Source organism: Nannospalax galili, unplaced genomic scaffold (assembly GCF_000622305.1).
Source record: "Nannospalax galili isolate Female #2095 unplaced genomic scaffold, S.galili_v1.0 scaffold893, whole genome shotgun sequence".
Lineage (NCBI taxonomy): Eukaryota > Metazoa > Chordata > Mammalia > Rodentia > Spalacidae > Nannospalax > Nannospalax galili.
Genome location: NW_008333776.1, coordinates 882166 through 895594, shown reverse-complemented (window position 1 = coordinate 895594; position 13429 = coordinate 882166). Strand labels below are relative to the sequence as shown.

Genomic DNA, 13429 nt, shown 5'->3' with positions numbered 1-13429 from the left:
TATGAAATACATCAAACAATTTTGTCTTATAACTATAACACAGTAATTGTGAAATATTCTAATAGGTCATTAGCTCCTTTTCCCCCTTTGGTATGTATACCCAATCAAATAAGCAGACAGAAGTCAAAGGGGTAACTCTGGAGACTCTCCATGTTAACTCTGATGCATTGAGTAACAAAGTATAAACTTAAAAAAAAAATTTATTATTATTTTTATTTTCTGTGTATGAGTGTATTGTTTGCATGTATGTAAGTGTACCTGTGTCGTGCAGTGCAGAAAGGGCATCAGATCCCCTGGAACTGGAGTTATGGACGGCTGTTAGCCGCCCTGTGAGTGCTGGGAATTGAACCTGGGTCCTCTACAAGAGAAGCCAGTGCCCTTAATCACTGAGTCATTTCTAAACTTCTTGCTAAGGACAGCTTTCAAGTGCTTAAACAGTCACTTCAGAGTGACTTACAACTTGGAGCTATTTTAAATAAAAAGGCAAAGGACTATAATTTTCTTGTAGCCCAGCTTATACAGCTACAACAAAGACAACTTCAAGCATATTCACCTTTTAAGAGTAACCTGATTTTCCTGATTTGGCATTAACTTTAACTACCAAGCCTGAGAAGGGATGAAAGTCACAGCTATTAATTTCCTATGTTTTCATGCCATCGTCTACTTTTTAATGAGTAAGTATAATTCAAACCACTGTTTACAAGCTGCTTTCCCAGGCATCATTCTATCTGACGTCATTTCTACCCTCAAGGACATTCATGCCTCACTTAAGAACATAAATATATACCTCTACTTCTGTTGTAGCTTAGGAAGATGGCTATAGTTTGATGTAGTTCAACTTACTTCCTCTATATAGATCTGATTTAAACAGTTCAAATCATATAGTGCATAAAAAATGTAATATAAAACCAAATATTGAATCATTACCATTAAAACAAATTCAGCAAGAATAGGTCATATATGTGTGTATATGTGTGTGTGTGTATATATGTGTGTGTGTGTATATATATATATGGTCTTTTTGAGACAGCATCTCCCAGTAGCCCCAGTTGGCTTGGAACTCAATAGTAGACCAGGCTGGCCTTGAACGCACAGAAATCCGCCTGTCTCTGCCTCCCAAGTGCTGGATTAAAGACGTGCACACCACACCCGACCTAAGGTCATTTGTTTTGAGTAACATATTTTAGTGTTAGGTGACTAGCATATACAACCTGTCCTCAAATATTTGTTATATTGTCACAGGACTCAAGGAGCTACAAGTTTGACTAAGGACTCTACCACAGTTAAGAAAGGAAACAGGAGGCTGGAGAGTTAGTTTAGTGGTTAAGAGCACTGGCTGCTCTTGCAGAGGACCAGGGTTTGATTCCCAGCACTGTAACTCCAGTTCCAGGGATCAGACATCCTTTTCTGTCTTCTGTGGGCATTGCATGACATGGGTGTACTTACATACATGCAGGCAATACACACATACACATAAAATAAAAATATAATAAATAAAATATTTAAAGAAAGAAGAAAGAAAAACATTAAGTAGATTCTCACACAGAATTTAGCAGTCAAAAATAAACAATTATGGAGACTGGAGAGATGGCCCAGCAGTTAAGAGCACTTATTGGTCTTGCAGAGGCCCCAGGTTGGGGTCTTAGTCTTGACATGGCCACTCACGACCATCTGTAACTCCAGTTTCAGGGAACCCAAAACCCCTTTCTGGCCTCTGCAGGAACCAGGCATATATGTGGTGCACACACATACATGCAGGCAAAATACTCACACACATTAAAAAAACAAAACAAAACATAAATCCTTTTAAAAAAGTAAATTGAACTAAAACACTAGTAGGAATGATTCTAAGTTGTAACTGATCAAATATGCTTACTCCTGTACTCGATCTAATGAAACCAAAAAACCAAATCCAAATATAGTAAAAACATCCAGATAATTTGCACAGCCAGACACTATGTAAAGGTAAAGTCTTCCTTTTAAATGACTGATGATATACTAGTTGTTATTGGTCTATCATTACTAAAAGTGAGTACAAGTAATAATGAAAAAAGAAAAAGAAAAAAAAACCTGGAACTATTGCTGCACAACAGCAAATCAGATTTCCTACTGATTAAAAAAGAACATGGCCTGGAGAGATGGTTCAGTGATTAAGAACACTGGCTGTTCTTGCAGAAGATCAAGTTTCGAATACCAGCACCCACATGGCAGTTAATAACTGTTTATAGCTCCAGTTCCAGGGGATCTGACAGCCTCTTCTGTCCTCTGTGGGCACTGTACGACATGAGTGCACTTACCTACATGCAGGCAACACATGCACACACATATAAGTAATAGAATATTTTAAAATATTTTCTAAAAAAGAATAACATGCTGGGCGTGGTGGTACACACCTTTAATCCCAGCATTCCCAGGCAGAGGCAGGCGGATCTTTGCGAGTTCAAGGCCAGCCTCGTCTACATAGTGAGTTCCAGGACAGCTGGGGCTACAGGGAGACCCTGTCTCAAAAAGACCGAAAAAAAAAAAAAGGAAGAAGAACACAACATAACAAAAGATAACCCATAGTATTTAGTAATCCATCTCTCAAGGTTGATAAAGATTAAAATTCTAATAATAAACTTTGACTTTAAACATTTTTTATTTACTTTTTCTTATCTGTATGTGTATGTTCCTGCTTGTCTGTATGTGCACCATGTGTGTGCAGTGCCTGCAGAGGCCAGAGGGCACTGGATTCCCTGAAGCTGGAGTTACAGGCAGTTGTGAGTTGCCATATGGGTGCTGGGATTCAAAGTCAGGTCTTCTGCTAGAGCAGCAAATACTCTTAAATTTGACTTTTAAAATAGCTTCATAGGGGCTGACAAGATAGCTCTACAAGTAAAGACACTTGTCACCAAGAGTGACAACCTGAGAATGAACTCTGAAACCCACATGTGGAAAGAGAAACTAACTCCTGCAAGTTGTCCTCTGACTTCTGTACATGTGTGGTGGCATTGAGACACACACACACACACACAAAATAAATAGTTTCATAGAATTTTCCAATAGTTTTTGTGCCACGGAAATAATAATGTTGAGAGCTATAAAACTGGACAGGAGCCAACAAGATGGCTCGATGGTTTACCAAAGCCTACTGGCCTGAGTTTCATCTCTAGAACCCACATAGTAGGTTGTCTGTCCTCTGACTGCCACATATGTACACACAAACATACATATTTACTGGACAGCAGAAAACCATAAATCACTGTCTATATATAGTGACCTGTTTCACTTGGATATCTTACTAGGGAAACTAATTAAAAGAGGGCCTCTTGCAGGGCATGGTGGTGCACGCCATTAATTCCAGCACTTGGGAGGCACAGGCAGGCGGAGCTCTGTGAGTTCAAGGCCAGCCTGGTCTACATAGTGAGTTCTAGGAAAGCTGGAGCTACAGGGAGACCCTGTCTCAAAAAGACCAAAAAAAAAAAAAAAAAAAAAAGAGAGAGCCTTTTCAGCCAACTAAGGGCAGTCGATCTGAAACATGACAAGTGATTCCCCTCAAAACAATTTAATTAACATGTTTCCCATATTTAGATTCTTCTTCCTGGGCCTTTGCTTGAGATCGTATGAATAAACAAAACAAACCCCTCTGAATTGAAGAAATTTATTTCAACTGTAACAGTATAGGGAAATATTTCCATTAATAACTCTTTCATGTTTTAAATTTCACTTACATTCATCATAGAATCCATAAATGCGATTGATGCTAGCACACTCATGGTTTCCTCTTAAGAGAAAGAAGTTCTCCGGATATTTGATTTTATAAGCCAATAGCAAACAGATGGTTTCCAAAGATTGCTTTCCTCTGTCCACATAATCTCCTAAGAAAAGATAGTTGGCTTCTGGTGGAAATCCTCCATATTCAAATAATCTCAGTAAATCTGTATACTGTCCATGAATATCTCCTAAAAGCAGAAGAAGTCAGTTTAGAAAAACTGGTTATTGTTTTATGCCGCTTCTATGATATAGTTCATAACTTGCATAATCTCTCCCCTTAAGTATAGGTCATACTTAGTAACTTATTTGTAACAAAAATACTACAGAAGTGAGCTCAGCAGTCCCTTCTAACACTAGGCTATAAAATATTGCAACTTGTCTTGCTTGCAACCCCACACCTTCTTTCATGTTTGCGATGAAGCTACCAGTTTTATGAAAGGTCCACACAGTAAAGAACTGAAGGATTCGTCTAGCCAGCAGTTCATTCGGAATGAAGGCCCCCAGTCCTTCACCTTATAAATAACTGAATCCTTTCACAGTTCAGCTTTCAGATTGAGACCTTATGAGAGACTGAGAATCTAGCAAAGCTGTGTCTGAATTCCTAACCTATATAAACTATGAGGTGATAAATTAAGATTGTTGTAAGCCACAAACATTTAGGGTAATTTCTTTTTCAAGAAAAGGATCTCACTATGTATCCCTGGCTAGCATGGAACTCACAAAGATCCACCTGCCTCTGCCTCGCAAGTAATGGTATTAGAGGCATGTACCACCATGCCCAGCTGGAATATTCTTTTCTAAATCAATAGATAACTAGTACAGTTACTCTTACCTGGTAGTTGAACTCTGGCTATACTTTGTTATACCAAAAACAAGAAATATAACACACACACACACACACACACACACACACACACACACACACTTCTATTTCCTTCAGTGAGTGCTGTATTAAGTAAGTAACATTTGGTATCCTTTAAGGACTACAGTCACTGACATGAACAAGGTTCAAACTTTACCCATTTGTCTATCTATTGTTTTGGGTTTTTTTTTAATTTTTGTTGTTGTTTTTTCAGACAGGGTCTCATTATGTAGCTCTGGCCTAGAACTCCCTATGTAGATCAGGCTGGCCTCAAACTCGGAGATCTGCTGGCCTCTGCCTCCCTAGTGCTAGAATTAAAGGCATGTGCCACTATACCCATTAGGTTCTAACTTTATGATGGTACAAAAGCAATTTGCAGTCAAATAAACTGTAGTTTGAGTTTTGAGCTTTTTGAAGCTAGTGAATGTGATACTTTTGTATGATGCTGGGCAGCAGCAGCAAGTTATGACTCCCCATCAGCCACACTGATTATGACTGATACTTTATAGTGCAATGTATCAAGCTATGATGCTTAGTAGGTTAGTGTATTAAAGGCATTTTAGGCTTTTGATGCTTTCAACTTAGGTTTATTGGGGTATAATCTCATCATCAACTGAGGAACACCTGTACTTCAAATCATTTTCAGATCGTCTATAAATAATTTATAATACTAAAAGGGACTGAACATTTCCAGAATGTCCCAAACTACTGATACTCTAAACTACTTAATCTATTCAATCGTTAACTTTGCTACTACTTATCTGCTGAATACTATACTAAGGAGCCCCAAAGACATGATTTAATAAACCCCACAAAGATAATAAAGTACACTAAACAACATCAAGTTACATGTAGTCAATGTAGATCACTTAGCAGGTCACAAACAGAATGGAGAAAAATTCTGCATATGGCAAACTACTGTTTGAGTAAAAGCTGACCTAAGTCCATAAAAGTGATACCATAAACACTAATAATCAGTACACAGAATACCTGCACTACCCAACCAAAACCATTATGACATAGTCTTTACATCACTTCCTATTCTATGTGAACTACAGAAAAATGTTACTTTCTATGTACAATTTTTCTGGTTATAACTAGATCATTCAATTTAAAGTCTTATGTTTTTGCTTTGGGCTAAAACTAATATAAGATAAAACAAATATAAAGTAATACCTTCAAAATAAGTTTAAGTAACTACAAGTTAGAAAACCATGGATCCATGGATACTGCCATATTGACAATCAAAATTTCTGTTTCTTAAAAGTAGTGAGCTAGAATGTCCATTCCTCCACATTCTTAAAAATACTAAATATCAATCTTTGACATTTTTAGTAATCTGATTAGTCAGGGACTTGTTTTAAATAGCATTTCACTGATTATTAGTGGGGCTGAGTGCCTTATGCTTACCAGCCAACCTTTTATTTTTGTCTTTTTGAGATAGGGTCCTCATAGCTCCAGCTGTCCTGGAACTCACTATGTAGACCAGACTGGCTTCAAACTCACAAAGATCCGCCTGCCTCTGCCTCCCAAGTGCTGGGATTAAAAGCGTGCGGCATCATGCCCAGCGGCACCCAACCATCTTTTAAGAGCTGCCCACTTTTTGTTCTTATTAACATATTATCTTATTTCTAGGAGTACTTTATATATTACAGAGAGCAAGCTTTTGATTTGTCATAATATAGCAAATATTTTCCTGTTATCTCTAACGTCATTATTTTGAGTTTTAACCCTTATGCAACTTTAATAAAATCTATCAATCTTTTTCATTCAAAATCTTAGCTTACCCTAAATCACTCTCATATAAGTATGGGAGAAAAAAATGTGATTTAGGAGATTTATTTCTAACTTTACGCATTTACATACCACAAATTTTCAATGGTGCTTCCAATTCCAAAAGAATAGGCTGGCTGAGAAAGATCTCACGAGACTTGATACACAATCCTCGAACTTCTGCCTCAGTCATCTGCACAATCTTTCCTGGACGACATCCTCGTACTGTTTAAAAAGAATGAGCAAACTAGTCAGCTTTCCAAAATTTATCCATAAAGTAATAATCCTTTTAGAGTCACATTCATATTTTGAAAACCAGACAAATCATGCATGTGCTGGATTGTATAGCTAACAGTTTATTTCATGAATGGTGGCATCTATTTCCAATGTTGCTGGTTCCTGAGGCTGCTCCTCAAATCTGCTGGCAAGTAAATGCGGTCCTCCAGAGGCCAGCTTAAAGTCTATCAGTCCAAGATATTTCAGGGATAGCACCGTTGAGAATGACCTACTCTCATCAAAACAAGTCTTGCATCTAGTAGGAAGCCAGAATAGCATCACTAAGAACCAATGGCCATAAAGAAAGGGAGATCAAAAAGTAGCTGTCACAAAATGATTTAGCTTTATACAGTTCCTCAAAGTACTATCAACAGTCCCAAGATTTACCAACCAGCACTTCCATCTGCTGATTAAAGAAAGAAACAAAACATGCCAGATTATATACTCCTGCTACTTCCCATTTATAATTAAACACACACATTTCTTCCTAAAAACTTCGATTCCTTTGTCAGGGCAAGATAGGCTTAACAAGTCAAGTCCTCATATATTTAAACTGTACATGCCATTATTATATTAACATAAAGTACTAAGGAGGAGATAAGAGGATACAACATATAAATGTACTTTAGCAAATACACCAGTTAGTAAGACTACCAGGAACTGGGGACATGATCTAGTTGGTAAATGAAGTGCTTGTCTCACATGCTAAACCTTCACAAGCATGAGGATCTGACTTCAATCCCTAGAACCCACATAAAGAAGCCAAGTATAGTGTACTTGCTTGTAATCCCAGCACAGGGGAGGAGAGGCAGATCCCTGGATTCTCTGGTCTGTCAGTCTAAACTACTTGGTAAGTTCAGGTCAGTGAGAGGCTCCATCTCCAAGAAAAATGTGGATTGTATTCAAGGATGACACCTGAGGCTATCCTCTAGCTTCCACATATGTATGCACATGTGTGTTCTTGATATGTGGTCCAGGTAGTACCTGCCTCCTCCTGAGTGCTGGGATTACAGGTATAGCCACCAGGATGAATTACTTATTTGGGTTTTTCTAAGACCACAAAGGACACCGCTAGCTTTGTACCTTTTGTTATGTATCTGGAAATCTAGCTTTGATACAGGAACAAATCTTAATTTTGGCATTACTTTTGGTTGTTTAAGCAGAATCTCATGTAGTTCAGGCAGGCTCTGAATCATTAAGCAGCTAAAGATAGCCCTGAACTCTTGTTCTTCCTCCTAACAGCTGGAATTACAGGCATCTACAACCATTATCTGGTTTCAACGTTCATCTCCCTATAGACCCAGCTGGTCTGGAACTCGCTATGTAGACAGGGCTGGCCTCGAACTCAGAGATCCGCCTGCCTCTGCCTCCCAAGTGCTGTGATAAAAGGTGTGAGCCATCATGCTCAGCTTGGCATTGGTTTTAAATGGGGAAATTTTTAGTTAAAGGAGGAAAAATGTATTCACAGTGAAGGATCAAAGATCTCTGGTTGAATAAATACACAGCTAAAAGTGATTGTTCAGAAGTCACTAACTCATTCAGCAAATACTTGAAATTGTGTATGAGTTGTTAAGAGATAACAGCAATGGAGACAACAAAAAACATCTTTTTGGTTATATAAAAAATGTTCAAAGCTGGCACTGTGACATTTGGCTAAAATCCTAGATATTTGGGAAGTTGAGGTAAGAGGATCCTAAATTTAAAATTAGCTTGGTCACAGAATGGGACCCCCCATAAGAACAAAAGTACATTTCATAACTAGTATCTTAAAAGTTGATGAAATGCTGTTAGAAAGGCTAAAGGTTCTTCCAAAGGTGTTAAAACTTTGGTAAGTGAGCAAATCTTAGAAATGATTGGCCAAATGTTAGGAAAGGGAGTTGTTCCTGTTACATGGAACAACTAGATCCCCATCTTCACAAGAGATTTTAGTATTTCCATGGAGGCCCTAACCTTAACTGCCTCCTTGCACTATGAAAATACAGGTAAGTCTACATGCCCCAGTAGGGGCAAAACACTACACATTTTACTCTTGTTATTTCAGAAATTGAAAGGAAAAGTATCTTTATAATATAACAGTTGAGATTAAATAACTTGCACAACATCACAACACTCAGGCTTTACAGAACTGCAGGAAATAAAGAGCAACAGAACAGTTCAGAACCAACATCCTCTAACAACCAATACTCTTTCCACTTTGCCATATAAAATTTCCTGGCAAAAATCTTTCATCCAATTTGAGCTAAGACCCAGTAGGGCTTGGTGGTACAGGTCTTTCATCCCAGCACTTAGGAGGCAGAGGCAGGTGGATCTCTGTGAGTTCAAGGCCAGCCTGGTCTATATAGTGAGTTCCAGGCCAGCTGGGGCTACAGGGAGACCCTGTCTCAAAAAGACCCAAAAATAATAAACAAACTAGGTAAGACCCTAAGAAAGCAAACATCTACCACATTATTGCTAAGCAAAAAATATTTTGAGATAGTACATACAAGCAGTATACTATCCTTACATGTATAACTCAATGTTCAACTATTACGCACCTGAGTAACAACCTCTCAGATCAAGGTAGGATACTTCACAACCTAAGTTCCTTTATGCCCTAGCTAATAATACTAATGCCCAATATCACAATTCTTATTTTTTCACTATAATCTAATTTTTTGAATTTTAGAAAAACAGAAATAGACTCTTTTGCTCAAAATCCTATCTGTGAGATCTACTCATGTGATTTTGTTTAATAGTAATCTAAAGTATCCCACCGAATGACTAAATAATATAGTTCCACTTTGGTGCTACTATGATGTTGAATATTCATTCATGCACATTTCTCTTGTCTGTAACATGGAATAAAAAGGTCACAGAACAGGCTTAGTTTTATTTAGGACACCAGCTTACAGTTGTACAAAGTGATTATGTGAATTTACAATAAAACCAATACTGCTGCTCTGTTATCTTTGCAGACAATGGCTATTATCAGTATTTTAATTTTTTAAATGGTTTTGCTGGATATAGAGTAATAGTCACTGAAATTTTAATGTGTTTTTCTCTGATGACTAAGGTTGTTGAATGCCTTTTGATATAATTAATGGGCTATTTGGATATTCTTTGGGGGGAGCAAATTAAGTTTTGCTTATTCTTTAAAACTTGAACGACCTTTTCCCATTTCTTTTGCTATTTCAATGAAAAGCCCTTTAATGGATCTAAATTTTCATTATTATTATTACGGATGGTTGTTAGCCACCATGTAGGTGCTGGGAACTGAACCAGGGTCCTCTGGAAGAACAGTGCTCTTAACCACTAAACCATCTCTCCAGCCCCCAATGGATCTAAATTTTAAGACAATTAAGTTTAATCTTTTCTTTAACTGGGTAGTGCTTTTTGCATCTTAATAAATCACTGTCTTTTCTAAGGATATTTTCTTATGTTTCTTTTCTTGGTGTTACAGTTCATTTCACTGAAAATTCATCTTAAATTAGCTCAGCATTTTGTCTGAGGTAAAAGTCAAAGTTCGTTTTCATCCCTGCACAAAGCCAGTTATCGATTGTAAGCTGATCCTTATCACCACTAAACAGCAATGGCAGTTTTGTAGAAAAGCCAAGTGACGATAAGCAATGTGTTTCTAGATACCACACTCTTACTACAGTTGATCCATTTTTACGTTATCTTGCTATCTTAATCACTTTTGTAGTTTCAATGCATGGAAATAGAAACACTTTAACTCTGATCTTTAAAACTGAGTGGGATGGTGGTGCATAACTTTAATCCCAGCCCTCAGGAAGCTGAGGCAGGTCACTCTCTGAGACTGAGGCCAGCTAGGGCTACAGAGAGATCTTGTCTTAAAATACACCAAAACAAACAGAACCACATACACACAAAACAATCCAAAAACAAAAATCCAAAAATTTTATAACTGGTTTGTGTCTAACCTCCCCAACCCCAAGCTTGTGGGGATTTTCATGGGAAATGAGCAGATGAGTCTAGGGAGAACTGCCATCTTAACAAGTTTTATCTTCCAATCCATGAACACTTCTTCTCTCTTCTTTTTTAGCCCGAGCTGGCCTGAACTTGCTATGTAGACCAGGCTGGCCTTGAACTCAGAGATCTACCTGCCTCTGCCTCCTTAGCGCTGGGATTAAGGACGTGCGCCACCATGCCTGACTCTCCTGTCTTTTTTTAAAAAAAAAATTTGTTGGAAGCTGGAGAGATGGCTCAGTGGTTAAGGGTACTGACTGCTTTTGCAGAGGACCTGGGCTTGATTCCCAGCAACCTAACGGCAGCTAACAACTGTCCTAACTTCAGTTCCAGGGACTTCAATGCTCTCTCCTGACTCCTCAGGCATTGCAAGACATGGATGCACTCACATACATTCAGGCAACACATTCACACACACTAAATACTAAAACAAAATTTTTTGCAGGGGAGGGGAAATGTGGCATGGTGTCTGTCATAGTAGGGCTTATATGGAAAACAACAGTGATGTAGTAGCATATTATCAGAATAGATTTTTTTTTTTTGTCTTTTTGATAGGGTCTCCCCATAGCCCCAGCTGGCCTCAAACTCAGAGATCCACCTGCCTCTGCCTCCCCCAATGCTGGGATTAAAGGTGTGCGCCACCACGCCTGGCTCAGAATAGAATTTTAAAATGGGAGTGTTTTTTTATGTGAATGAGTGTATTCCCTTGCATGTGTAAGTGCACCTGTGTTGAGCAATGCCAGCGGGAGGTCAGAAGGCATCGCTGGTTCTCCTGGAACTGGAGTTACAGGTGGTTGTTAGCTGCCACGTGAGTGTTGGGAATTGAACCGGGGTCCTCTGCAAGACTGGCTTACTATTAACCCCTGAGACATCTTTCCAGTCCCAGGAGTATAATTTTTTAAAAAATATTTTATTTTATTTTTTTATGTGTATGAGTGTACTGCCTGTATGTATGTGAGTGCACTTGTGTTGTGCAATGCCCCAGAGGTCAGAAGAGGGCTTCAGATTCCTCTGGACCTGGAGTTAAGGAAGGTTCGTAGCCGCCATGTGGGTGCTGGGAATCGAACCCGGGTCCTCTGCAAAAGCAGTGTTCTTAACCACTGAGCCATCTCTCCAGCCCTAGGAGTATAATTTTTTTATTGAATTCGTTTTTTAAAAACTGCATCTTTACTTTGTGTGCAAACACCACAGCATGCGAGTGGAGGTCAGAAGACAATCTTAGGAGTTAGTTCTCTCCTTCTACCATGAACGTTGCAGGGATTAACTCAGGTTGTGAGGTTTGGTGGTATCCTTTACTCCCCGAGCCATCTCACCGGCCTTGGACATTTTTCTCAGTTGTCTAATGTTTTTCTTGTAGTTTTACTGTGACAGTCTTATACATTTTTTCATCATATTGATTTTGATGGAGCTAGTATGTGTTTCCTGGTTTCATTTGCCAACTACCTGATGTTAGTAAATGGAAGTACAATGAATTTTGAATACTGACTTTGTATACTATTATAAAAGTTTGCAGTTTCAATTTTTAAAGTATTCAAATCTTATCATTTACAAAAATAGTTTTTCTTCTTTTCCAAGCCTTATAAATCATCTTTTCCTTCCTTGCTGAATTGGACGGAACTTCAGCAACAGAAGTGATGTTAAGTCATTCTCCATCATGTTCCTGAACTGCAGGGAATGCCATTCAGCCCTTCACCATGAAGTGTGTCAACTAGAGCTTTACAGAGTTCATCTTAAAGAAAATGCCACTATTTCTACTTTACTAAGAATTTTTGCCAGGAAAGGTGTGGAAAGTTTACCAAATACATTTTATATATTGAGATAATCATGACTTTCCTTTTTTATACTGTTAATACGATTCATCTTCCCCGATTTCCGTATTTGTTTTCAGTTTATCCTATCTGCTCTTTATTTCCTTGTTTCTCTTTGGAGTAATCAACTTACTCCATTTGTTCCACTACCAGTTTTCTTTTTTCCCTTTTTTTTGTTTTTGTTTTTGAGACAAGGTCTCGTAATCCAGGTTAGTCTCAAACTTACTATGTGGCCAAGGATAACATTGACTTGATCCTCCTGCTTCCACTTTCTATATGCTGGGATTACAGTTGTTTGCCATCACACCCAGTTTAAGTTTTCCAGTTACATATTTTTAGTTTTCATTTAGTGCTCACTCTAAAGATGACAATTTCCCTTTGTTCTACAATTATGCCATTTTCACATTTAAAGTCCACAAACCATAATTTAGTATTTTTAACAGTCCAAATTAATTTGTCTTGCCCATTTATTCTTGTTCCTTACTTTCTGCAGTTACTTGCTTTTACTGGCATAAATTTTCTTTTCATATGAAGAATTTCCTCTTTTAAGTATTTTCTAGTGCCTATCCATAAGCAATAAATTTCTGTTGTTTTTGTGCTAAGGGCCTCACACACAATTAAAAGTGCTCTACCACTGAGCTATAGCCCCAGTTCCAGCAATACATTTTCTCAGCTCTCATTTGTCTTTATATTTTTCATTTGTGAAGGATATCTGATTAGAGTTAAGTAAATTTTTTTTTCTTTCTTCTTTTTCTTCCCTCCCTCCCTCCCTTCTTTTTCAATGGTTTGTTTTGAAGACAGAGCCTCACTATGTAGCCTGGCTGCCCCAGAGCATGCTATGTAATCCAAGCTGGTCGCCAACTCAGAGATCTACCTGCTGCCTGATGCTCAATAGCCAGATTCTTAATTTGAGTTGTTATATGTGTTTAGTTGCAAATTTTCCAAGTGTCTGATAAAATTATTCATCTTCGCTCTCTTTATCATGAGTACA

General features: G+C 38.1%; 1 protein-coding gene and 1 non-coding gene across 3 annotated transcripts in view; one reads left to right on the top strand and one right to left on the bottom strand.

Moving 5' to 3' along the window:
* Positions 1–13429, bottom strand: part of Ppp1cb (protein phosphatase 1 catalytic subunit beta) — a 43569-nt gene that overhangs the window by 14894 nt on the left and 15246 nt on the right. For both annotated transcript variants that reach the window (XM_029561252.1, XM_008828410.3), the window contains exons 3-4: positions 6482–6613; positions 3711–3941 (exon numbers count right to left, since the gene is read on the bottom strand). In XM_029561252.1, coding sequence (XP_029417112.1) covers positions 3711–3941; positions 6482–6613 — 363 coding nt within the window. The remainder of the gene's footprint in view (positions 1–3710; positions 3942–6481; positions 6614–13429) is intronic.
* On the top strand, positions 1917–2040 carry LOC115069499. The gene has a single exon (XR_003848762.1). It is a non-coding gene; the product is annotated as a small nucleolar RNA SNORA15 (small nucleolar RNA).